The 27,533-nt window shown below is 32.8% G+C and overlaps 1 protein-coding gene and 2 long non-coding RNA genes across 5 annotated transcripts in view; all 3 read left to right on the forward strand.

Moving 5' to 3' along the window:
- Positions 1–14,338, forward strand: part of LOC143064602 (uncharacterized) — a 42,202-nt gene extending 27,864 nt beyond the window's left edge. For all 3 annotated transcript variants that reach the window (XM_076237536.1, XM_076237543.1, XM_076237553.1), the window contains 8 exons: positions 82–181; positions 866–1,018; positions 1,262–1,439; positions 8,081–8,344; positions 9,236–9,387; positions 11,125–11,267; positions 11,852–12,045; positions 12,769–14,338. In XM_076237536.1, coding sequence (XP_076093651.1) covers positions 82–181; positions 866–1,018; positions 1,262–1,439; positions 8,081–8,344; positions 9,236–9,387; positions 11,125–11,267; positions 11,852–12,045; positions 12,769–13,631 — 2,047 coding nt within the window. In that variant the 3' untranslated portion in view covers positions 13,632–14,338. The remainder of the gene's footprint in view (positions 1–81; positions 182–865; positions 1,019–1,261; positions 1,440–8,080; positions 8,345–9,235; positions 9,388–11,124; positions 11,268–11,851; positions 12,046–12,768) is intronic.
- On the forward strand, positions 1,911–4,307 carry LOC143064647 (uncharacterized). The gene is made up of 2 exons (XR_012975296.1): positions 1,911–3,244; positions 3,891–4,307. It is a non-coding gene; the product is annotated as an uncharacterized LOC143064647 (long non-coding RNA).
- A 4,108-nt stretch (positions 14,339–18,446) lies between the features above and the next one.
- On the forward strand, positions 18,447–20,659 carry LOC143064653 (uncharacterized). Its single transcript, XR_012975300.1, has 2 exons — positions 18,447–19,236; positions 20,264–20,659. It is a non-coding gene; the product is annotated as an uncharacterized LOC143064653 (long non-coding RNA).
- The last annotated feature ends 6,874 nt before the right edge of the window (positions 20,660–27,533 follow it).

The following is a 27,533-nucleotide window of genomic DNA, read 5'->3' on the forward strand; positions in this document are numbered from 1 at the left end:
ATTTACCTATAAAATTTCAAAAGAAAATATAATTAAGTGTTTCAGTTTCAAACCTTGCCTTTCTTTTCTTTTGTATTACAGAGCATACAGAATAGGTCAGAGAAGAAATGTAAAAGTATACAGACTAATCTCCTCAGGAACTATTGAAGAAAACATGTACCTTAGACAAATTTATAAACAGGTAAAATTGTTATTGATAAATATGTGTACAGGTAGTGTGGTTAATCAAAGACTAACAAGTCTAATGGTAGAACATGGGGATACATGAGAACATATAACATGTTGCAAGGGACTTGAAATACAGGGTGTCCATCTGTCTTTGCAGTCCTGTTAGTGTTAACGTTGTCACCACAATTATTTGTACACTTTAATTTAAACTGTAATTGTACTGCTCCTCCGACGTCTTGATTGACAAATAAAAATTGTTGTTGTTGTTGGTACAATTTTTTCTTCATTTTTATAAAACTTATACAATAGGTTGATATCAGCAATATCTTGGACAAGTTTTACAATGGTTGCCAAATTGACTTTATCCTGAAAAGAGTAATACTCCTTGAAAATTTCAAATTTATGGAAAATGGCCTCGTTAGCGCTCTCACAGGTACATTTCTTTTCAGATTTTTATGAAACTTATGCTATAGGTTAATACCAGCAATATCTCGTACAAGTTCTATAATGATAGACAATCAATTTTTAAAAAAGAGTTATGGAAAATGGCTGTGTAGCGTTATAAGAAAAAAGTGTTTAGTTCAGTTATTGCCCTTGAACCTTGGAGAGATAAAATATGTGCAATGCAGGTGACATTGGAACTTGGTTCTTTTATTGTCTACAGACTTTTATCTATCTGATTACTGTTATATTTCAGCAACTAGACAGTGTTGCTATACAGAATGAGAATGCCAACAGATACTTTAAAGGGATAGCTGGTGATAGAGCTAACCAAGGTGAACTGTTTGGTGTCAAGAATATGTTCCAGTTCAGGACAGGGGACAAGTGTCTCACATTGGATATAATAAATGTAAGTTTTGACCATAATATGAATGCATAAATATTGTGTTAAATTCATTAGTTTCAGTATGTTCAAAATTTCCGTCAATCAATGTAAAACAAAATTTTCATTCTCATTCAAGATTTGTTGTATCTGTTGAAATAAATAACTTTAGCATAAAGATAGGTGGCATATTTGACAAATCCAGTTTTTAAACCTAGTATTGTCTGTATGAGAATTTTTGTTTTTGTTTATCAAAAATTGATTTTATAGGAGAATGAGAGAGTTGAAACAGAATTAGTAGGTTTTACTGTATCTAAATATATATCTAATGATGATGATGAACAAAGAGCAGATAACTCTCAAGTATCAGAAGAAGACCAGGACACAACTAATGAAGAGATAGAAGATCAGATGGATGATTCATTACTCAACTTATTTGGTATAACTGGTAGGTATTTTATGAATTAGACAAGTGATTTTTTTGCCATTTGTCAAGCCTGGCTCAAGCCTCAACGTTTCCTTTTTAGTTCACCTGGCCCAAAGGGTCAAGTGAGCTTTTCTCATCACTTGGCGTCGGTCCTCCGTTGTCGTTAACTTTTACAAAAATCTTCTCATCTGAAACTACTGGGCCAAATTTAACCATTCTTGACCACGATCATCATTGGGGTATAGTTTTAAAAATGTGTCCGGTGACCCACCCAACCAACTAAGATGGCCGCCATGGCTGAAAATAGAACATAGGGGTAAAATGTATTTTTTGGCTTATAACTCTGAAACCAAAGCATTTAGAGCAAACCTTATAGGGGTTAAATTGTTTATCAAGTCAATATCTATCTGCCCTGAAATTTTCAGATGAATTGGACAACTTGTTGTTGGGTTGCTGCCCACCCAATCGGTAATTTTTAAGGGAATTTTGCCATTTTTATGCCCCACCTACGATAGTAGAGGGGCATTATGTTTTCTGGTCTGTGGCTCCGTTCGTTCGTTCGTCCGTCCGTCCGTCCGTTCGTTTGTTCGTCCGACTTCAGGTTAAAGTTTTTGGTCAAGGTAGTTTTTGATGAAGCTGAAGTCCAATCAACTTGAAACTTAGTACACTTGTTGCTTATGATATGATCTTTCTAATTCTAAGCCAAATTAGACTTTTGACCCCAATTTCACGGTCCACGGAACATAGAAAATGAAAGTGGGAGTTTCAGGTTAAAGTTTTTGGTCAAGGTAGTTTTTGATGAAGCTGAAGTCCAATCAACTTGAAACTTAGTACACTAGTTGCTTATGATATGATCTTTCTAATTTTAAAGCCCAATTACACTTTTGACACCAGTTTCACGGTCCACTGAACATAGAAAATGAAAATGGGAGTTTCAGGTTAAAGATTTTGGTCAAGGTAGTTTTTAAAGGCAGTGCTTTAAGGCCTGACTTTCAAGTCACGAGGTTAATCTTTTCATACGCAATCTATGCAGGGGGTCTTTTGGCCAGAAAAAGATCCGGAAATGTTCGAATTTCTCCTCTTCTTTTTATGGCATGATATGGTTTTTGTTTCTTTCATTTACATTGGGGACTAAAGAAACGATCAGTGTGTATTGTTCGTTTTATAGAACTTGTTATTAATGTGTATTTTGCATTATAAGCAGTCAACCTGACTACAAACTATCATTATTTGTATTCCGTGTGGAAAGAGGTCGGGTCAATTTCGAGTGTTATCTGAGATCTAAAGATTTTTTAATTAGTTCAGACGTTGATATAACAATGAAAAGTCGACTGAACATGATTAATATTGCATCTTCTATAATTCAAAGCGGAATTCAGTTTATAAACGAGAAACCGTAAAGCGTTTTCAATTTCGGTATTAGTTATGTATGTTGTCTACGTATTATCCTGGTTCCCGGTACTACGTTCCGGGTATTAGCTATTTGATATATCTGATGTGTAACATTACGATCAGGTACCAGCCAATCTACGTGTGTATGTGTACATGATTTCCCGCCAAAATGACCGACTTACAGCTATGGAAAAATAGTCCATAAACGTTCCGTATAATGATATGCAAATTCATAATTAATCGTACTTTTTTTATCTTTATATAATAAATATAACAAAATGGATTCCACAAAATTGAAAATAGCATTATTTTACGAGGATTTCTAATATTTTTTTCACTTCCGGGCGCAGTAATACGTATGTTTTGAAGGAGCTCGAAGAAATTGACAAAGTGAATTGAGAAGGAAACGGATAGATATACGTCCTTGCTATCAGGTAAAACAATTTAAATGTACAGAAAAAACACATTTACTTCACACAAATAGTACAGGCTTAAGCATTTTATTGTCTTATACACGACTGTAGTCTAGTGTTTAAACGACGGCGGTGACCTACAAGGTACGGGTCATACTGGGTCAAGTCTAAATATGTAAACATATCCACGTGCTATTAGGTAGAAAGCATCGTAATGCAATGTCTGCATTTTTTTCCTCCTTTATACATCGTTTAACCAGATATATTTCTCTTTCAAATACACTTAAACACGGGTTGTATGTACGTATCTTTTCTAGTGTTTTCTTGTCCTTAAATATTAAAGTTCATTTGTTGATGTTTAAATATTTTTGAACGACTGAACACAGGAGTGAATGAATGCAACAATGATATATACTGAAGACTTGGGCTGTACAATGATAGTGTACGTATATCATACTGATAATTATTCTAGCAGTAATTATGTTAATTTAGGATGTAATGACAGGAATTCATGAGCTATGCCTCAGGCTTTCTGAAAAAATATCAATGACAATGTAAACAGGAACAAAACATTGACACGAATGATGCTCTCTTCTATTTTATAGTTATTTAGGTATGTGTGTTGCACAAGTTTCAAAAAAACTTAAGTTATAAAACTTTTTTTCAGGGCACAAACCCACTTTAAAGAGACTTGTCTACTGCCATACCAATCCTATTTTCATGCACCATTTGCAAGCAAGAGACTGAATGGTTTGCAAAATTAAAAATCAGGACGGTGTCCAATTAAACCAAAAGAACTAAACTGGATGAATATTGTAGGAGAAATCTAGAGGAAAGTTTTGATTTGTGAAATTGGTTTTCCTGAAAAGTCATTCATCCTAGCCTGCAGAAAGGAACTATAACTGTCCACCGCCAACTGACGAGCTAATGTTGAGCTTCACATATGGAATTACTCAAATACCATCAATGTCTATGTTTTCAGCACAGATTTCACAAGTTATGACACAGCTGTGCTTTTTTTTTATACCTGTTAAAGAGTTGTATACTAAATTTTATTTTTTTAATCAATAAATATATCTTGTGTCATTTAAGAACTTGTATTTTGCCAAAAGATGCATACTAGTGAATGAAAGTGGTGCAGTTCATTTTGCTTTGGTATATAGAATTGAATTACAATTGTTCATGTTATTGGAATGCATATAAAAATAAGGAGATGTGGTACAATGTATATACATGATATTTAGTGAGTTTATCAAGCAAAAGTGAATAAGAAATAGGTATAAGCAGTTACAGGTACTACTGTACAATCTCAAACAATGAGAAAAACTCATACCGTAAAGAGAATTTCATATTTACAAGTAAGTTTTGTTTTTGCGTTGAATAATTTTCTTCTATTGTTTTAATTGCAAATATGGGAAGTGGTTAAAATGCTAATGAGACAGCTGTTATGGCCACAGAGCCTTAATTGAAAACTTCTTTTTCATTCATACCGGTAGATTTTGCCTGGAGTTAGAAACATATCTGCCAACTTTTCAAAATGCACAAAACCTTCAAGGGGGCCTTCAAATGGGAGCAGGACAAGTCGCCCCACTGGCTAATCGCCCACTTTTAAAAAAAACGCCACAAACTGATTTATCAAATCGCCCCACATGTGAAATTGGTTAAATCATGTTAAATATTACTCCTGCCAACCCGCCCTACTTATAAAAAAACGGTAATATTTAGATTAATATATATATATATAATTAAAAATAAAAACTCGCACCACTTTAATGAAAACTAATCTACACAGAATACAAACAAACCGAAAATTTATTTAATTACTATTATTGATATACTGAAATTATGATTCTAAAAAAAAAATGTATTGTTGAAGAATAAGTTTTGAAGCTTAGTTATTTGCATAACAATTGAAAAGAAACCTGTTAATTGTATCATAATGCAATATAAGGAATTTAACTTATATTCAACGGGATAACATCTTTTTCCATAAGTGGGGAGAGTGGCAAGACCTTTTCAGCTTTTGGTCTTCGGTGCTGTGCGGCTTTGTGCCTTTTTCACTTTCGATCTTTTATATCTGGGCGTTATGTATTCGGGTTTAGTTTTCTGTAATTAGTTAATACTTCAGTTTCTTTATGTATATCTCTTTCATATTCATTTGATAAAATTTACTGTTTGCAATAGCATGAATTGTTCTATATAATAAGAATGTTCTTATCCCGGGCATAAAAACAATGCCGTATTTGGCGAAACTTTTTCAACTTTTTATCTCCAGTGCTGTACAACTTTTATATCTGGGCGTCACTTGTAAGTCCTGTGTGGACAAGGCGCGTTTTTGGCGTATTGAATTTTAAACCTGATGCTTTTTGTTATCTATTAATCATGTTTTTCTTTGTCTAATATGTTCTATTAATTTGTATTGTAGTCCTGTAATATGTTGTCATTTCAATGTTATATTTAACTTTGCCATTAAAGTGCGAGGTTTGGCATGCCACAAAACCAGGTTCAACCCACCACTTTTATTCCCTTTAAAAGTGTCCTGTACCAAGTCAGGAAGATGGCCATTGTTATATTATTGTTCGTTTCTGTGTGTGTTGCATTTTAACGTTGAGTCGTTTGTGTTTTCTCTTATTTTTGAGATATTGAGATCAGACGTGGCACGGTACTTGTCTATCCCTAATTCATGTATTTGGTTTTCATGTTATATTTGTTATTCTCGTGGTGTTTTGTCTGATGCTTGGTCCGTTTCTCTGTGTGTTACGTTTCGGTGTTATGTCATTGTTCTCCTCTTATATTTAATGCGTTTCCCTCGGTTTTAGTTTGTTACCCCGATTTTGTTTTTTGTCCCTGGATTTATGAGTTTTGAACAGCGGTATACTACTGTTGCCTTTATTTGGCATTACTAAATTCATCCTGGTTAATAATATATTTATCTAGATTTCACTGATTTCCATTAGGTGGGACCAATTGGCAGGAGTAATATTAACGGAATTTAACTTATATACAACGGGATAACATCTTTTTACATGAGTGGGGCGAGTTGGCATTAGTAAATTCTTCCTGGTTAATAATATATTTATCTAGATATTATCGTTTTCTATAAGTTGGGGCAAGTTGGCAGGAGTAATATTAAGGGATATAACACATTTCACAAGTGGGGCGATTTGGTTATCCAGGTTGGGGCAGTTTTTTTTAAAAGTGGGGCGAGTTAGTGAAAAAGTGGGGCTATTTGCTAATGGGGCGATTTGTCATGGATTCCCTTCAAATATATTCTAATGTGGTTTTTGGCTTCTTCGTGCATAAACAAGCTCATTGCCATTGTTGAATTAATTGTTTTCTTTAAAATAGTCGACAAAATTGCTCTTACAAAATTTCCATTTGGGAGCCTCGAGCTCGATGGGGGAAATACTCTGCAAATACTGACAGTTGGCAGGTATGGTCATCAAAAAAGTTGATGTGTTACTATGTACATTTACCATTATATTACTTGATGTTCTTGCTATACACACAGTACAGAGACTAGTCAATCTTTGTGAACTTCTTTTTATGGGAGTCATAGAATATGCGTATACAATCAATAATTAAAAATAGTCTATTTATATTGAAAAGGAAAAGTTCTTATATGTCTAAAGAAGAGGGACGAAAGACACATAAGGGACAGTCAAACTCATAAATTTAAAGCAAACTGACAAGGCCATGGCTAAAAATGCATTTCATGGCGAGGCACAGAAAATATACTGTAAACAGTAGACTATAGATATAGGTGAACTAGGTACAAAAGAACTCTAAATCTTAAATTCTACAAACCACCTCTGTTCTATGGAAGATAATGATATAACTGGACTAGAAATACACACAACCTGTAATTAACTGCCTTTACAGCGCTTTCGCGCTTTGATTGATGAAACTGAAGTCCAATCAAATTGAAACTTAGTACACTTGTTGCTTATGATATGATCTTTCTAATTTAATTGCAAAATTATATTTTTCATCCCAATTTCACGGTCCACTGAACATAGAAAATGATAATGGGAGTGGGGCATCCGTGTACTATGGACACATTCTTGTTTGGTTATTATCTTGAATAGTATTATAGATAGAAATAAACTGTCAACACCAATAATGTTCAGCAAAGTAAGATCTACAAATAAGTCAACATGACCAAAATGGTCAGTTGACCCTTTAAGGAGTTATTGCCCTTTATAGTCAATTTTTAACTATTCATTAATTTGGTAAATCTTGGTAAGTTTTTACAAAACATTTTCCTCTGTAACTAAAGGGCAAAGTTCATTACAGATGGAAAAAATTGTAAGTTGCAAGAATGTTCAGTAAAGTTAGATCTACAAACTTATCACCATCACCAAAACACAATTTTGTCATGAAGCCATCTGTGTCTTTTGTTTAATATGCACATAAACCAAGGTGAGCGACACAGGCTCTTAAGAGCCTCTGGTTTGATTTTATATTTGAAACATTTTTTTAAACAAAAGCTTTTTCTTTTGTTGTGTTTGAAAATCTTAAAAGGGTCTACCAAAAGAATTGGATTAGAGTTGTCATCCTTGTAGAAAAAAAAGGTTGAGTTCACATGCTTTCTGGTAAAAAAAAACCTGCCCTGACCAACTCCAAACCAGAAAACCATGCAGAGCTCTTTTTGTCTAGGCATGATATTTTTGGCTAATGTACACACACCCTTTCTCTTGAAAAAGAAGCTTCAAATGAACTGATTAGTTCAGAAAATTTTAATAGATAAAAAGGAGTTGAATATTTTTTTTTTTTTTTTTATCAAATTTGAATGAATTAACATATTGATTCATCAATTAACCTAATTAGTTAAATTGTTTTCCTTATACTCTTCAGACAGAGATGACTTTGATATCAACAGTATAGAAGATAGTGATGATAATCATTACATAGGAGATGTCGATACTCAGGACTTTAATACATCTGTCAAGACAGCAACCAGGAAGAAAGAAACTCGAACAGGAAGTAAAATGACAAGTAACAGAAAAACATCAACACCTTCTAAACCTTCAATATCATTACCTAACGAAGGCAAAAAGTCTTCACCAAAAAGATCAAAGCTTAAAAAGTCATCATTTTCTTCAGTGTCAGATGTTTTTGGTAAGAATCTTCATTATTCAAAATATTTTCCTGTGAAGAATTGATGTTTTTAGCTCGGGTGCCACTCCCTATATGTATATAAGGTGATAGGACACAGCTGAAAAAAGTCACATTTTCCAGCTGGAAAATATGTGAATAGGTAGGGAATATCAGAAACATATGATAAGGTCAATAATTTACACAGCAGAAAGTCTTGACGTTAGTAAAGAATAATTTAATTTTGGATGTAATGCGTCTTCTGATTGGCTGACGTTGTTTTGTTTATCAGCTCATAGAACTAATTTTGTCATGTGACAGTGACGTCATTTTTCATGATTTACTCTGGTTTAAAATGAAATTTAGAATTAAATTATATGGAATGACTAATATTTTTTCTGTCTATTCAAATTACATACAAAATGTGGTGCACACATTAAAATAACCCGCTACACGGGTTATTCAGTATGCATCACATTTTTTAATGTTATTTATGTTATGAGACGGAAAAAATATTACAGTCATTCCTTAATTACATAAGGAATTTTTGTCTCAAATATTCCACTTTTCCAACACACCACACAAAACCCCCCTGATTGGCAACGGACTTATAAGCAAATCTACATATGTAGAAGTAGATCTACATTCTTAGGGTTCTTAAGGGGTCACCCTTAATAGGATTTTTCTTCATGGACTCCAAATATTACTTTTCACCTCTCAATAGTAAATACATGAGTTATAGTACTTACCTTTGGTATATAATTAGACATTTAGATAATGAAAAAAATTCAACTCCAGTTGATGTTATATCAGCTATTGTTATATGGATGTTTCATATGTTTTACTTTGAATGAAATAAAAATAATCTTTTATTTTAATGAAAGTTGATCAAATGTTAAGCTTTCGTCTATATAGATCAATGTGGCGTTGTGCATGTACATGAAAATCGTCAGTTGGTTGGTGGCAGCAAGGCCGAAGATCACATGACAAAGTGTGCCATACAGGATGTGTATGAATTACACCAGAACTCACAGATACCTGCTGGTTATTGTGAACCAATGTCTGAGGTAAGATACTGCCATAATACTGAAGGTCACATGACAAAGTGTGCCATACAGGATGTGTATAAATTACACCAGAACACACAGATACCTGCTGGTTATTGTGAACTAATGTCTGAGGTAAGATACAACTATAATACTGAAGATCACATGACAAAGTGTGCCATACAGGATGTGTATGAATTACACCATAACTCACAGATACCTGCTGGTTATTGTGAACCAATGTCTGAGGTAAGATACTGCGATAATACTGAAGGTCACATGACAAAGTGTACCATACAGGATGTGTATGAATTACACCAGAACTCACAGATATATGCTGGGTATTGTGAACTAGTGTCTGATCTCAGATACTGCTATAATACTGAAGGTCACATGACATACTGTGCCATACAGGATGTGTATGAATTACACCAGAACTCACAGATACCTCCTGGTTATTGTGAACCAATGTCTGGGGTAAGATACTGCTATAATACTGAAGGTCACATGACAAAGTGTGCCATACAGGATGTGTATGAATTACACCAGAACACACAGATACCTGCTGGTTATTGTGAACTAGTGTCTGAGGTAAGATACTGCTATAAAACTGAAGGTCACATGACAAAGTGTGCCATACAGGATGTGTATGAATTACTCCAGAACTCACAGATACCATTTGGGTATTGTAAATCAATGTCTGAGGTAAGATACTGCTATAATATACTGAAGGTCACATGACAAAGTGTGCCATACAGGATGTGTATGAATTTTGCCAGAACTCACAGATACCATTTGTGTATTGTGAACCAATGTCTGAGGTAAGATACTGCTATAATACTGAAGGTCACATGACAAAGTGTGCCATACAGGATGTGTATGAATTACACCAGAACACACAGATACCTGCTTGGTATTGTGAACCAATGTCTGAGGTAAGATACTGCTATAATACTGAAGGTCACATGACAAAGTGTGCCATACAGGATGTGTTTGAATTACACCAGGACACACAGATACCTGCTTGGCATTGTGAACCAATGTCTGAGGTAAGATACTGCTATAATACTGCTATAATACTGAAGGTCACATGACAGTGTGCCATACAGAATGTGTATGAATTACACCAGGACACACAGATACCTGTTGGTTATTGTGAACCAATGTCTGAGGTAAGATACTGCTATAATACTGAAGGTCACATGACAAAGTGTGCCATACAGGATGTGTTTGAACTACACCAGAACACACAGATACCTGCTGGTTATTGTGAACCAATGTCTGAGGTAAGATACTGCTATAATACTGAAGGTCACATGACAAAGTGTGCCATACAGGATGTGTTTGAACTACACCAGAACACACAGATACCTGTTGATTATTGTGAACCAATGTCTGAGGTACGATACCTGATGGATATTGTGAAAAACTGTTACCTGTTATGTTTCATGACCCCTCCAGTAGAAGGCCAAATTAGATTTTTACCCCAATTTTATGGTCCACTGAACATAGAAAATAATGGTGTGAGGTGGGCGTCCGTATACTGTTTTATCTTTTGCAATACATGTAAATTGGACCTTCATTTAAAGGTCTTCTTTTCTTTAAACTTTAAATAGTTTCAATCGCAACAAAGCCTCAAAAGATTGAATAAAATAAATTTTCTTAAGAGTGAATGGGTCATTTTGAAACTTTAATTCCTTTGCCAATGTTCCAAATGAGTTTGAATATGTTTAATTTGATACAGCTGTTTCTTTATAGTCTGATGATAGTGTGATTACAGAACCTACTCATATTAAGTCCAGAGGTAGGAAGTCAGCAAAACCAGATCATAACACACCTACATCAGTTGTCATAGGAACCAGTAGAGTACTTATTGGACAGACTCCTAAAACTATTCGATTGTAAGTAAAAAAAAATTGCCATTTACCTTTTACCTCAAATATAAACAAATTTTAAATTTTGAATAAGATTATTCATTAAAACTGCATATGTTGATGTCAAGGTTCTGTTGGAAGATTGCTTAAGATAACCTTTGTATTAATGTTGGTAAATGTCACCAAAGTTGTTTAACTATCTAGCTTAATTATTCAAACTCGAAAAAAATAATGTAGTTTGTCATGAATACAAAAAGACAAACTTCAAGAGACAAGCACCCAACAATATACAAAAGATAAAAAAATAATGTATATAGCTGCCTTGATAATTGTCTTTATGATCACATATTTATAAAGCAAACTTTAGTTTTAAAAGGAAGGGTATCTGGCAGTTACTTTTTAATTCTTAAAAAAAAGTAATGAGGTTTTGAAATAGAAAACATACTGCAAATATGCTCACAATGTTCTGAGGAAATAGTAAATATTCATATATTGTTATAACAAAAGCAATGAACCTAAATGGAGCACGCTCAAAGATCATAGTAAAGAATAAAATGACAACTTCTAATTTGATTTTATCATTTAAATTTATTCCATTATATGTATTTTAGAAAACAGTTTGAAGAAATGACCCAGTATTTTGACAGTGTTTCAGCTATTGAACTATCAGAAAGAATTTTATTAGGGTCTACACAATCCAGATTAAAACTGATGAAAGATTATTACACCAAGAATAAACCTGAGTATTCCCAGATATTCAGCACAGTTAAAAATGATGATCAAAACGATAAATCAATTGGATATGGTGAGAAAGATATTAATATAATGTTATGATAGTTTTTGTTCCTTATGAAGTTATCAAATGTCATGTTTTAGGATGTGACTATGACCATTTTCTAATTTCAGTATCTGTAAAAAATATCATAATTGGCAATAAAAAGCTATTCATTATTCATAACTATAATGATCTATAATATAAAAAAAACAAGATGTTTTATGATTGCCAATTAGACAATTTCCACCAGTGACTGAAAGACTTAGAAGGTTAGCAGCTGTGTGTCACCATACAGCCTTAAACAATGAGCAAAATCCATACCACATAATAAGCTATAATGCCCTGAAAGGGAGAAAAAACCATCAGTCAGGTTTATGCACACAAAACAGTATACAAGAAAACAAATTGATAAGTGTACCTTAAGTACTGTAAATTCATAAGTTATTGTGAGGTTTTTATTGATATGAATAACTGGGTGAGTATCACACCAGTGAAGATGTATATTGTGTGTCCTTTATATCCAGTTTATCCTCAAATCACATTAATTAATCTCCCATTATTGTTTATTTCTCAAAAATCACAATATGAATGCACACAATAGTTTCTGAATTTACAGTTTAAACATTTGGTAGCTATTCTTACAATTCTATTTTAAAACATATTTTGATATACCTCTAAAACCTATTGATATTACTCGTAGTGACTAGATCTCTATTGAAAACCTTTTCAAATTAAATATTTTAATATTGACAGGGTCTTCTTTTACAAAAAAGACAGGTAATCAAGACATAAAAAGAAAGAAGCGAGTAAAACACAAGGAAAACGAAACTCTGGGAATTTCATTTCTTGATTTCTCTGATAGTGAATCCCAAAAATTAGAATCTAAAAGTAGGGTTGAAAGTGATGGAAGTCGGACAGAAAGTTTAGATATTGGAATACCCTCTACCTCATTTGCTGGTAGGAAGCCTTCGCCATCAAAGAAATCAACTAGAGGTAGGCCAAAGAATGGTGTGCAGAAAAATAAACATAAGGACAAGAAGGAAACTGGTTCTGTTTTTACTATTGAGGAGTTTACAGAAGATAAAACTGCTGGTATTACTTCAGATCATCACTCAGATGATATTGAAGAATTATTACATAGAATTGGACATCAAGATGATGCAAGAACTCCAGTAAAAGAAAAAAATCAAATGGAAAGGGGAGATAATTTGTCAGTCTTAGATGATATATTTTCATCTCCAGAAAAATCAACCCAAAAACGAAAAAAGCCCCCCAAAAAGAACAAAAAGTCAGTAAAAGTGGAAAATGTTGAGTTTGATTCATTAACAGAAACAAGCATTACAGAGGATGAAGATTATCATTTTGCTGATGTAAGCACTTTAAAAGACGATGGGATTGATGTTTTCACTGACCCTGTTAAATGGAAAAGTCACAAAAGACATCGGAAAGAACGAGTATCTTTAGTGGATCAAATGGTGTCTGATGCTGCTGAGGATTACGATGAACTTTTTAAATCAGGAAAAATGAAAAGAGTGAAAAAATCAAATAAACGTTATGGACATGAAGGCAAATCCAAAAGTCATACAAATGATGACCCATCAGCTAGTCTCTTTTAAATTTTTATCATTATTTTAGTTTATTTTTTCTGTTTTATTTTTTGATTAATTGAAATTTTTATCATTTTTTTTAGTTTCCTTTGTCTGTTTTGTTTTTTGATTAATTGAAATTTTTATCATTTTGATAGTTTCTATGTTTTATTTTTTTATTAATAGTTCAGTTTTTTCTGCTAATGTTATTAGATCATGTAAATTTCTTTGAAGACAGTAGTGTTTGTAATTCAGTCTTTGTTGCTGAAAGAAAGAAGTCTTTTATCACAGTACTCAAAACTGGTAAAAAACAAAACATATATTGATGCATTAATTTTAATGAGGAAACAGGTTATTCACAGGGTACCAGTTCATGTGTATTTCACGATTCATTATTATCACAAAGTAGAATTAATCCACATTTAATTCGCTTCTTTGGCCCTGTTTTTGTTCTATTTACTAATTACAAGTTTTAAGATTTCCATTTATATTTATATTCTGGTTGTTATAATGCTAAACTAAAAGTTAGAGTGGAATGTTATTACTGTAATGTCTGAATTTTTTTCATCCATTTATTATTTAAATTTTGTCATTTTACACTAAAATGTGATTTGAATTTTTTTCGGATATTGAGAAAATCCTGTTTACTTCAGATAAAAAATTTCAAGATGAAAGTTTAAATTATTGTGATTATAACCCTGTCATATTTTTTGCAATAATAAAAACAGTGCAATCAATTCATTTCTGAATTTATATTATACAAAATGTACTTTTAAGGTTAATATAAAATTGAGAATGGAAATGGGGAATATGTCAAAGTGACAACTACCTGACCATAGAACAGACAACAGCAGAAGGTCACCAACAGGTCTTCAATGCAACAAGAAATTCCCACACCCGGAGGAGTCCTTCAGCTGGCCCCTAAACAAATATATATACTAATTCAGTGATAATGAACGCCATACTAAACTCCAAATTGTACACAAGAAACTAAAATTAAAAATAATACAAGACTAACAAAGGCCAGAGGCTCCTGACTTGGGACAGGCACAAAAATACAGCAGGGTTGTTATGACTATTTTCAAATGGTTTTCAGATTTGTAAAATAAAAAAAAAAACTTTCTTCTCATAACTTTTTACATTTTACTTCTTCAATTTCTGAACATTATATTCACCATCAGTGCTTGTAGCAAGAGTATAATGAATAGAACTTCATACCAAAACACACAAGGACGAACAAACTCTTAATTAGATATAGGAAGATGTGGTATGAGTCCCAATGAGACAACTTTCCATCCAAGTCACAATTTATAAAAGTAAACCATTTAAGGCCAAGGTACGGTATTCAACACGGAGCCTTGGCTCACACCGAACAGCAAGCTATAAAGGGCCCAAAAAATTTGGAATCCAATAGGTGTTCTTCTTGTTGAGCTGTATCTCGTTCTATTTCTTGCGAAACTAGTTCTCTAGAATTTTCGATTATATGGACATAATCAGTATCATTTTCATTATTATCTGTTACATTTAAATCATCATTGATATCTTCAATATCCTCATTAACACGCACTTCTGTTTGTTCGTGTTCATTGCCACATGAACTTGTACTTTTCACAGAATCAGATTCTAGAACTTCAAGAGCCATACACTTCATGACTCCAAAAATAGTAATGCTCTGAAATACATCTAATCTCTGTTGATATTTTTCAAATATCAATAGAATTGCCCTAAGTCATATGCATGTACCTGATGGTTTTTTAAGGGAAGTTATATATCAATTTTAAGACTATATGCAATATGATAGTTAAAAGTGTTTATATAAGTAACAGTAACACAAGTTTTTAAATTCAAATTTTAATTTTGATATTTAATTAATTATTATTCTTACCTTTTAATTCCAGTGAGATATAATTTAATCAGAGCCGGCAAAATAGTATTTTTTTCTATTTTGCCGGCGGCGGCTAAATAGCAAATTTGGTATTTTGCCGCTGCCGGACAAATAGCAATTGCCTAAAATGTTTTTATTAGTTTGACAAGAATAAATATAAGAAATAACAATTAATCTGATAATGTTCGCTGTTTAAGATTATACTATTTTCAGAATTTTTAATAATAAATGTGAATTGATAATCTGATGCGTAAGAACACGTTATAACAAGTATAAACGGGAGAAAACTCACTAGGACCAGTGTATGTAATGTGCCAATCCTGAAATAATGTGCCAATCCTGAAATACCATTTTGACTGTATCCGTTATAAATTTCTAGTGTAGAATGGTAAATAAACAGACAACAAATTCATGATTTTTGAATAAAAAAGAATGATACATAATATGTACTGTTTTTATAAATTCATGATATAAGTATGAGATGCAGACGGGTTTTCTTCGCACCTACAGCCATCGAGGTGTAAAATTGGTAGACACATAGATAAATATCAAGCGTAGTTCACGAATAGAGCGTGCAAGTGAATGCAGTTTCATTTGCAGAAAAAAATGTACTTTTTAAATTAATTATTAATGTTAACTTATAAAAGGTTCTGTTATTCAGCTTGTTGATATTGAACTAATTTCAACTTCGTTTTTTTTTTCGTTATTTGATTCATGTTTAATGTCGAAGAATGATACTAGGCTTTCATTTTCACTGTAGGGATGATTCATTTTTTTGTACATTCGAGGCATTTTCACAGAAGGAAATTAATTAATTTTCATCCTATAAAGTCTTAATTTAGCCGACTCTCTAACAATATATATCAAGTCAGAAGGATTAATTACTTATACAAACATTGCGAGTGAAAGTATGTGGTAATATATCAATAAATCCCGTAAAAATACCATTCGTTGCCAATATAGTCAATTCTATTTTTTCCAATGCTTTGTCCAAATCCAGATCTTTGTCTAGGATAAAATTCATCATTTTCTATGGCACGCCATCATTGAATGCATATATCTTGGGACAGTTAAGCCAATTCATGTCACCGAAGTAGCAAAGTTTCGGGTTTTGGTCTAAATCTACATCACATACTAATAAAACGTCATGAGAGCTATTTTCTTAATGCTTGTAGTTTAAAGGTGTGGTTCGCTTGCTTGTATGGTTTGTATAAATGTTTGCTCAATCATTGTAATTAAGATTGAGCAAACATGTATACAAACAAAACAAGCAAGCCAACCAAACCTCTAAACTACAAGCATTTTGAAAATAGTTCTAATGGGTGCATCTTAGACATAAATCAAATCATTCACAAAACGATCTTCATTTCATAAGTAGTAAAGTTTTCATCTCGCACAAAGTATTGCCTTACAATTAAAAATTGGTTGACTGAATAATTAACATTTCTATTGCCATTGTGTATACAACTTATACAGTAAAGAAAGTACTGTCGGGTCACCTTAATTTATGTTTAAATTTCTAAGAAATCGTTGTTACAAATTAGCGAATAGATAATTGTAAAATTACAAGGGTGTATTGAATACAGTTTATGATTGTTCTATAACACGGGGTATAACCCCCGAACTTTTGATTCCGAACGTTAATTCCGGCACTGCATCGCTTAGGTCAATGCAGTATTAAATGTTTACTGCATCTTCCAGGATTGTATATTATTTATATAACAACACGTGACTAAATAATTAGGTTTGTAAACTACTTGTAAACATCGCAAAACAAACACCCGTGTAACTTAATCTTTAAATAGTGCATAGTTGGTTGGCTCTGCTCTTTTAAAAATCTAAAGAAATAACCGGCATTTGAAAAATAAAATCTTTCGGAAATTGCATGATCAGCTCTCACAAATATACAATTCTTGTCATATTTTTATGAAATCAATATATTATCTGTGATTCTGAGGAGTTTGCCACAGGCACTTGTCTCAGAAAAAAATTCTTATATACCTTATGTTATAATAAGGTATATAGGAAATTTTTTTCTGAGACAAGTGCCTGTGGAGTTTGCCTTTTGTTTTATGCAAATTTAAAATCTGTTCACGTATTAACATAAAGTCCTTGAAAAAACAACAGTTGATATATCGTTCAATAAACAAATACTGCACATACTGTGGTAAAATGTTATTTTGAAGAAAAAGAATTTTATGTTTCCAATCAAACTGAACTCATTATGATTATACATAAACCGACCTTAACTGATCTTAAATGATGACACACCAAATCTCAACCCATACTGTTAATTCGGTCAATTTTACAGGACTTATGCATCTGGATAAATCATTCTTGAGTTGATCAACAATACTTTCACTCACGCTGGAGTATATACACTCAAAAATGAGTCCACTCCTTCACGGGAAGATAGATAGATAGATAATACTTATAAACTTCTATTTGAAATTTGACAATGTTAATTAGTTTGTATTGTATTAATAATGTCTATTTTACACGACATTTTCCTAAATTTTACAATAAATTGGAACCTCTTGCTTTATAGAAGCAATGCATTCGCGTAGCAATACTTACCCCACGTAAACACATAAAGATAAAATTCTGGTGTAGCCGTGCATATTTGTATACTATGAATAAGTTAATAACACGAGTCATCCAGCATTGTTTACATCTATATACTGTTTTTTTGTAATATCTTAAATCAGCAATCAGAAATCTCTCAGTTTCGACACAAAAATATCACATAACAAGTAACAGGCAAAAGCACTCCTTTTTGTCTTTCTAACATATTTGTGTATGTTTTAATGTTTAAAACTACATCATGTTAAGTAATATATGCACCTCTTTATATCGTATTTATACATTTAATTAATGAGATTTGTTACACTTTCTTCTCATAACTTTTTACGTCTTACTTCTTTAATTTCTGAACGTGACATTTACCATCAGTACTTGTAGCAAGAGTATAATGCTTAAAACGTCTTCTTTTTTTCCTTTTTTTTTTAATAAAGCATATTGTATATTGAGGTTGTGTTATGAGTGCCAATGAGACAACTCTCCATCCAAGTCACAATTTATAAAAGTAAATCAGTGTAGGCCAAAGTACAGTCTTCAACATGGAGCCTCGGCTCACACCAAACAGCAAGCTATAAAGAGCCCCAAAATGACTAGTGTAAAACCATTCAAAGGGGAAAACCAACGGTCTAATCTATATAAACAATGAGAAACCAGAAACACTTATGAACCACACACATGTAATCAAACGACAACTATTTAACATCACAATATGTGTTAAAATAGTCGCAGTTTCGCAGTTTTAACTTAATACAACTTAAAGAACGGTGATTTATATCAACTTTAATTTAATACTTTAATAACAAATGTTTACCCAGTATTTCCGTGTATGCATATCCCATTGAAATGTTAGGACTTAGCTGTGACCGAGTATGGCTTCAAGGACAATGTCCTTATAAAAGAAGATGACACTAGATCTGTCAGTGACGCTTAAAATATACTACCATCAGACAGTTTACACTTATTTGTTATTCATATATGCAACAACAACAAAAATGATAGAAGCGTCAGTAAATATTCCTGCTGTGAAAATCTGTTGCTACAAGTAACAGATTTTCACAGATATAAAATTATATCTATTTGTTCAATATTAGAATTCTTGTTTTGTAAAGAAGTTTGTTATGAACAAAATGCTCAGGATGAAGTTGCTGTTAGTTATATTTGTAATCATTGGTAAGTGTTTTATGTGTGGCTACTGAGATTTTGAAGAAGCCTACATTAGAGATATTTGAATGTATGCATGTTTTAAAACAAAATTCTTCTAAATAAGTCTTAAATGTAAACATGTATTACCAACATACTTATGTATAGAACAAAGAACTCTCAGAAAATGTTCAGATTAGAGAAAATAATATGAGACTTTTCAACTTGTGGTGCAGTTGGTTTTATTAAAAACATTTTATTTTGTAAAGAATAACTTTTAACTTATTTTTTCCCTGTTTAAATTCTTCTAATTAAGGTCTTCAATTTTTAAAAAGTTCTAGATTTTCAAATAGTTTGGCATCAGACATCACCGACTAGACATTAATGGTTGAAATGTACATCTGGTGCAGAAAAATGGTACCAATAATATTAGTAAGACTCAAAATATGTCAAAATCAATCTAAAATACAATTTTCGAGCACCATTTGTTTCAATTTTGAAAAATAACCATGTTGTGAAGTATTCACACAAAATAAGCAGTAATATTGTGAATTTAGTAAGAATCGGAGGCATTTTTTATTATATGAAATTGGACATATTATGAAGTCAATTTAGGAGTATTAGCCCTTCTACATTTCGACCCAATATAAAAGAAATTAAGTATTTATTTATAGCCCTACTTAATTTCGATCCAGTATGAAGTAAATTAAGAAGTATTAATAGCCCTACCTAAATTTTGATCCGATATTAAGTAAATTAAGGAGTATTTAAAGCCCTACTTCATGTCGCTCAAATAGGAAAGATGACGTTAAATTAACGTCGGAAAATAGATCTAGCGATACTTGAATAAATTTCATAATGTAATATCATCAGCATGTCAGCCATATTTGGCAAACGTTGATTTCGATTGATTGTTTGAAAAAAAACTTCTATTTTGTATTTGCTTTCCGACAGTTCTTACGGGTGGTACATTCAATACTTAAAATATAAATACTGACAGAGTTGATTGTATGTAATTTAAAGCGTGATTGACAAATTATGCTTTATTATATTTTAGATGGTTTTGGCACTTCTAATTCAGCAACAGTTTGCGATGTTGAGAGTGTTGTAGCAGCGAGGAAGGTTGAATGGGAAACCTGTGTTAACTTCTGCACAAACAGTTGTCCTGTAGGAGGAGGAGGATGCCAAGTACGTGCGTTATGTCCATTTTGTGTTCCAAAGGATTTCGTTATTCCGGCTGGACAAACAGATTGTTGTAAAAAGAGGATCGAACGAATCATAACAAATTTTGACAATCAATGGGAAACTTGTTCTAAGCATGGTTGTTTAAGTGATGAAAAATGTTTTCCACAAGACCAATGTACCAAAACAGAAACTGTATGTGACAAAACTAAAACTATACGATGCAACCCTATTTAATTTCTTCTAACTGAATAAATTGTTGTCAATAGTATATCGTTATTGAATCATGTTCATAACAGTGTAGATAACCCTAAAACCTTTTTGGTTATACTACTGAATAATTTACCTATAACTTGTCTATCATCGGCTATCGATAACAATGATTTATTCTTTGAAAATGCCTGTACCAAGTCAGGAATATGACAGTTCTTGTCCATTCGTTTTTTATGCGTTTTGTTATTTGATTTTGCCAGGTGATTATGGACTTTCCGAATTGATTTTCCTCTAAGTTCAGTATTTTTGTCATCTTACTTTATGCTCACTCTGTCATAGGCCTTATAGTTGAGATTTATAGAATCACTTGTTACACATTTCGAAACATACAATGAATATAAAAAAGAAAGATGTGATATAATTGCCAATGAGACAACTCTCCACAAGAAACCAAATGACACAGAAATTAACAACTATAGGTCATCGTACGGCCTTCAACAATGAGCAAAGCCAATACCGCTTAGTCAACTACAAAAGGCCCCTAAATGACAACGTAAAACAATTCAAATGAGAAAACTAACAGCATCATTCATGTACAAAAAATGATTTAAAAACAAGTATGTACCACCAATGGGTCTTCAACACAGCGAGAAAACCCCGCACCCGTATGTGTACTTTAGTTGGTTCCTAAACAAAATGTGAACTTGTTCAGTGAACATTGGACGTCATACCTAACTCCTAAACAAATAAATGAACTGAAACTAATAAGCGTACAAGACTAACAAAGGTCAGAGACTTCTTACTTGAGACGGACGCAAAAAAATGAGGCGGGGTTAAACATGTTAAGTTGGATTTCAAATCCTCTCCCATTACCTTTAGCCAATGTAGATAAAAACAAAAACGATGGTCTTTGTTGTTGTGGTCTCTTAATTTTCCTACCTTTTATCTTTTTATGTATTATTGTCGTATAACATATCTTAAGCCGTTTAATTACGAAACTATCTGCAATATATTTATAAACCTAAACATGCATTAGGTGGCCTTCGGGTGTTGTCTGGTCTATGGTCGGGTTGTTGTCTCTTTGACACATTTCCCATTTCCATTCTCAATTTTTTTTTTACAAGACCCAATGGGGGCCTTCGGCTGTTGTCTGCTCAAGGTCAGGTTGTTGTCTTTTTGACACATTCCCCTTTCCATTCCCAATTTCCAATTTTATGACAACATTGACACTAGACGTAGAGCAAAACAAAATAAATACACCACTGTATCTAAAGTAACAATTGATCGGTTTAAGTTACAACTTAATGTTATTTTGAAATAAGGAGATGTGGTATGATTGCTAATGATCAAACTATCCACCAAAGTTCAAATGAAATGGATGTAAGCAATTATAGGCAGCTGTACGTACGACCTTCAACAATGTAAAAAAAAAAACCATACCGTATAGTCGGCTACAATAGTCATCGGCATGGAAAATATGAAACACTTCAATTGGGAAAATTAACGACTTAATTTAAAACAAAACAATTAACGTTAAATAAATTTGACAGACATGAGCCTTCGACAACAACTGAACTATAGGGATAGGTACATACAGAATGTGGTCTGTTTTCTGCTCTTTGGTCAGATTGTTTTCTCTTTGGCACATTCCCCGTTTCAATTCTCAATTTCATATATATAACGTCATACAGAAATAAGAAAATGTAGTGTGTTAGACAAATCCTTTTTAAATAGACCAACAGACGTTGGCAACAATAGGTCACTGTATGTCCTTCAACAAAATGGAAAACATACACTGTAGAACATGGATGCTTCAAAAGGTCTTGGCATGACAATAATCTTGAGAATGAAAATGGGGAATATGTCAAAGAGACAACAATCCAACCTAAGAGCAGGCAACAGCCAAAAGGCTACCAATGGATCTTCAACACAACCAGAAAATCTCACATCCGGAGGTGGTCCTCAGCTGGTCCGAGACCACAACTATTTTGTAGTGCATTTGTTTTAGAACATAAATGAATATAAAAAAAATCCCACCTGCGCTTTCTCAAAGAAATTTTTGACAGTGTGTTTTTCTACTTTTGGGACAAACTATATCAAAATTAAGAAAACTTCATCGGCTCTAACTCAAAATATGGACAATTTTATGGTTAGGGCGTCTTGAAATCTTTTGACAGCTTCCAAAGAGGTAATTTTTAACCTTTTTCAGCAGGACCAAATCACTACTTTCCTTAAAAATTCTGGACCCAAATTCTTTTACAGTGTAATTTCACCCCCTACTTGCAATTTGAGGCATTAAACATGGAGAAATAAATTTGGAAGGTGTATTAAAATTAAAGGCAAGTAACCCACTGTCAACAATAGGGACTATATAAAGGCAACAGTAGTATACCGCTGTTCCAAACTCATAAATCCATGGACAAAAACAAAATCGGGGTAACAAACTAAAACTGAAGGAAACGCATTAAATATAAGAGAACAACGACACAACATTAAAATGTAACACACACACACACACAGAGAGAAATATTCGTGAACAACGAAAATCAAGGGACGACAATTGTGGTCTCGGACCAGCTGGCCCCTTAATAAAATTGTGTACTAGTTCAGTTAAATTGGACGTCACACTTAACTCCAAAACATACAAGTGATCTAAAATTAAAAAAGCGTACCAGACTAACAAAGACCAGAGGCGCCTGACTTTGGACAGACGTAAACATGCGGCGGGGCTAAACATGTTTTGAGATAGCTAAGTGGATGAAAAAACAGAGCGACCGAGAAAAAGACACCGCATGGAAACTGGCAAATTGTCCGCAATATTACTTAAGTCAACTCAATTCTTGAAATTAAAAACCTGGCGAATGTAATTCCTTATCTATGGCTGTGATGTATGTTTAAAAAAAGGAAAATGAAGGTTTGTTTGGACATGTTCATAATTCAAGTCTTGGTTTTAAATTTTTTGCGAGTAGGCTTTAGGAGTCAATAACCAGAAAACGGCAAATCTATGAACAAAAGAAAAAAATGTTTTTACGAACTTAAGGGCACATTATATTATATACATATTATATTTGCAATCATAAAATATACGAAGTCGTCCATTACTATGTTAATTGGGTCGATTTAAAAAAAAAAAGTAAGTTGAATTTATTTATGTTGCCTTAACTGGAAACGGGGCGTGCTTTACGTTGTCAATCAACAGGGGAAAACGGTAAGAAAGGTTTAGGTTGCACAGATCTCGGACGTTAAACGTTGAGGTTCTTACCCTTTTGTTCTGGTTCTTATTTTTGATATACGTTATGTAAGGACAAAATTATCTTATATCTACCTGTGTGACGTCAAACGTGCGATTCTACGCCAGTACTTAAAATCTGTCAATCCTTTAGGGGCGGATTATACATAGATAGATACAATCGTATAAGAAAAAGAAAATTGAGGATGTAAAATTTGATGTATACCGTTTGTGCTTCTTTGCTGCATTTGTTTGTTTTCATAGTGATTAAGATGATATCACAATGCGTTACCCATATTTTGACATTTGTACCTGTTATTTTTGCATGTTTTTGTACGCATAGTTGTCAATATAAAGGAATTTAAAGCGATTTTCATGAGAGGTTTAGCTAGCAATAAAACCAGGCTCAAACAATCCACCATTTTCTACATAAGAAAATTCCTGTACTAAGTTAGGTATACGACATTGTTATACATTCATTTGATGTCTTTGAGTTTTTGATTTTGCCACTTCATTAAGGACTTTCCTGTTTGAATTTTTCTCGGAGTTCAGTATTTTTGTGATTTTCTTTTTGCATAACAATGTGAAGTGTTGAATCAAGAGCTTTCAAGGACCATTGCAAAAACAGTTAAAGTAGAGGTGTTGAAATACAGGCATGAAATATGTACACGTGCATTACCCGCAAATAGGTCACTACACACTGAAATTCTCCTGATTTAATGTCGTACTCCTGTAATGTCGTTGAATTAAAATGTATGATTGATTATAATGTTTAAACTTTGTGTTAAATGAACGATGGTTTGGTCAAAACATAGATTGTAATAAAGTAATTGCAATCAACAGATAAGAAAATGCTAGAGCATCAACAACATAATGTAATATAGCACGCAAAAAATATCAATGAAAACAGAATGCAAAATAATAATAAGAAAAAATAAACCCAGATATTTAACAAATAGAATCTTATAAACTACTATCAATTGTGACCGTAGTTTCCAGTTTTCATTTAACATACAAAACAAAATTTGAACACAAATGTTCTTAATCATTTTTGAATAAGTGATAAACATTTTGACATATGAGGCCAAGAATAAAAATATATAGGCAAAAGTCTTGGACACAAATGTCTAAAAGCTGTACAGATCATTTCTAAATGAAATTCATTATCAATTGTTTTCAAATTTCAACATTGACATAATCTTTCAATACTAGTCACGTTGTTATATCATTCAATTTTAATGTTTAGTTTAGGGGAATCTCATCTCAAGTTGTGTTAAGAGTCGAGCACTGACATCAAAGGTAAGTAGTTTTCCAAAAGAAGTTAAAGGTTATAATGCCATATTTTTGGTTCAATCTGTAATAGTTATCCAACGCGGGCGCGGTGTGTCAGTGTAAGATGACTCAATGTATGTAATCGTCCTGGGGCCGCTAACAAGAAATTCGATTAAGAGAGATCGTAGGTATTGTATTTAGGAGAATATAAGATAATCTTAAGATGATTCAAAGAGTGTAAATCAAAGCTCCCTCAGGTTGCTCGTAGATCGATCTTATTTCCCTCCTAAATTGCATAGAAGCATTCGAGTTCTTAATTTTCCAGTGTCGCCGTCTCTCCCAAAGAAATTAGAATCACCCTAAATGAATCACAAAAAAATGTTTGAATGAAAGATAATATGCGCACAAAAATCACCTACCCAATTTATTTAGGGAAAAAAAATATCAAAGAAATTTAAAACATTAACGATGGAACTAAGCAATTTTCTACCCAATGATAAATAAAGTGAAAAAGAGCATTCACGATTAACACACTGTCTTGATCAGAGTAGCCTTGACGAATTCCTCCTCCTTTTGAACTGTTATTACTGTTATAATCAACATTTTGTCCAATAATTCATTAAGTCTTGATATCTTAAATTTGAAGTGAAACACATTGCCCGATAATTATCTTATTACCGGATTTGTTATCACATAAGCAACACGACGGGTGCCACATGTGGAGCAGGATTTGCTTACCCTTCAGGAGCACTCGAGATCACTCCTAGTTTTTGGTGGGGTTCGTGTTGCTTATTCTTTAGTTTTCTATGTTGTGTCATGTGTACTATTGTTTGTCTGTTTGTTTTTTTCATTTTTGTGCCATGGTGTTGTCAGTTTAATTTCGATTTATGAGTTTGACTGTCACTCTGGTATCTTTCGTCCCTCTTTCAAAAACTTTTAAAAAAAACTTCTGGCCTCTTTTTTTGAGATTTTTCAAAGATTACATTCGTAAATTTGCTGGAAACTTTGGAAACATTTATTCATCTGAAATTCATAATCTTTTAAATACCAATTTTAGCTCCAATGTTCCCACACGATTATCTTTTGGTTTAAAATGTAAATTTCTACTTATCCGATAATGGACTTCGTATCTATATGTCAAAGAAAGTTTCTATCAGATTATCATATCTTAAAATTACCCATAATTAATTGTATTGTGTGGTAGACATTCAAGACAATATGGTACAGAAAAAAAATATGCAGAACAAAGACGTGCACGGTTGGGTGATTATGTAAAAGTAATCCGACGCAGATCACCCCTGGTAGAACGAAGAAGTTGGGATGTAAATTTCAAAAACCACAATTCTGGTATTATCTTAAATATTTATATAACGCTTGATCTTGAAAACAATTTATTCAGTAAAAAGGAATTATTTATCAGTAGGGATGCAAAGAGAAATTTTAGTTATGTCACATTGGTAATTTGCTATCCTACATTGTCCAAATCTACAACTGTTAGAACAACCACCATCTAAGCATGCATTCCATCGATTGTCTAAACTGGATATGATTCGGTCAATTCTCTTTTTACAACACACTTCTGGAACAGAGAAATCATTTGGTACACAACGCGAGCATCCGACTTCCAACTGCTTATTCTGGCATTTATTCTCCAGACACTTCGAGGGGCATGTAAGAACACATAGGTTCCACTCACAGTTTCTTGCTGCTACAAGACCTTGAACATCGCAAACTGTTGCTGAATTAGAAGTTCCATAACCATCTAAAATAAAGTAAAGCATAATTGGTCAATCAAGTTTTTAATTTCATACAATCATCTCAGTATTTACATTTTCAAGTTTCGAGTGAACCACATTTGAGACTGTCGTATAGCAAATACAAAATAGACATTTTCCATTCAATCAAACTGAAATCGACATTAACCAAATAAAGCTATTTCACTTAATATGAGATGTACTCATGGATCGCTTTTTATTAGCAATTGGTAATTCACTGTTCATCCAATTGGATCAAAATGAAGGGCTACATTGTAATACTCTTTTAACTACTTCATACCATGTCCAAATTTCATCACCGAAAAAGCTCCCCATTCTTACTGAATTCATAATACTACAGCTTCATGTATGATAATATGTTACAACATTGCTTGTTCTGAAGACTTAAATGGATTTTGACATTATTTCAGTCTTCATAACATGAACGGTACCAGTGTAACTGCACCAGATGAGTATTTCAAAATACATGTCTGTTAAATTTTGCTCGAGGTCGAACTAATTTGAAATCCAAAACTTCTTGAAAAGCAAAAGTAGAAGAAACAAAATTAATGAAATAAAAATTGAATCATATCTGTTGACAATGTGGATGTTAATTTTCCAAAATTATGTATACCAGTAATACGTTATACTAAGAATTGTATTAAAATCGTGTTCGA

Source organism: Mytilus galloprovincialis, chromosome 1 (assembly GCF_965363235.1).
Source record: "Mytilus galloprovincialis chromosome 1, xbMytGall1.hap1.1, whole genome shotgun sequence".
In the NCBI taxonomy this organism is placed as follows: Eukaryota; Metazoa; Mollusca; class Bivalvia; order Mytilida; family Mytilidae; genus Mytilus; species Mytilus galloprovincialis.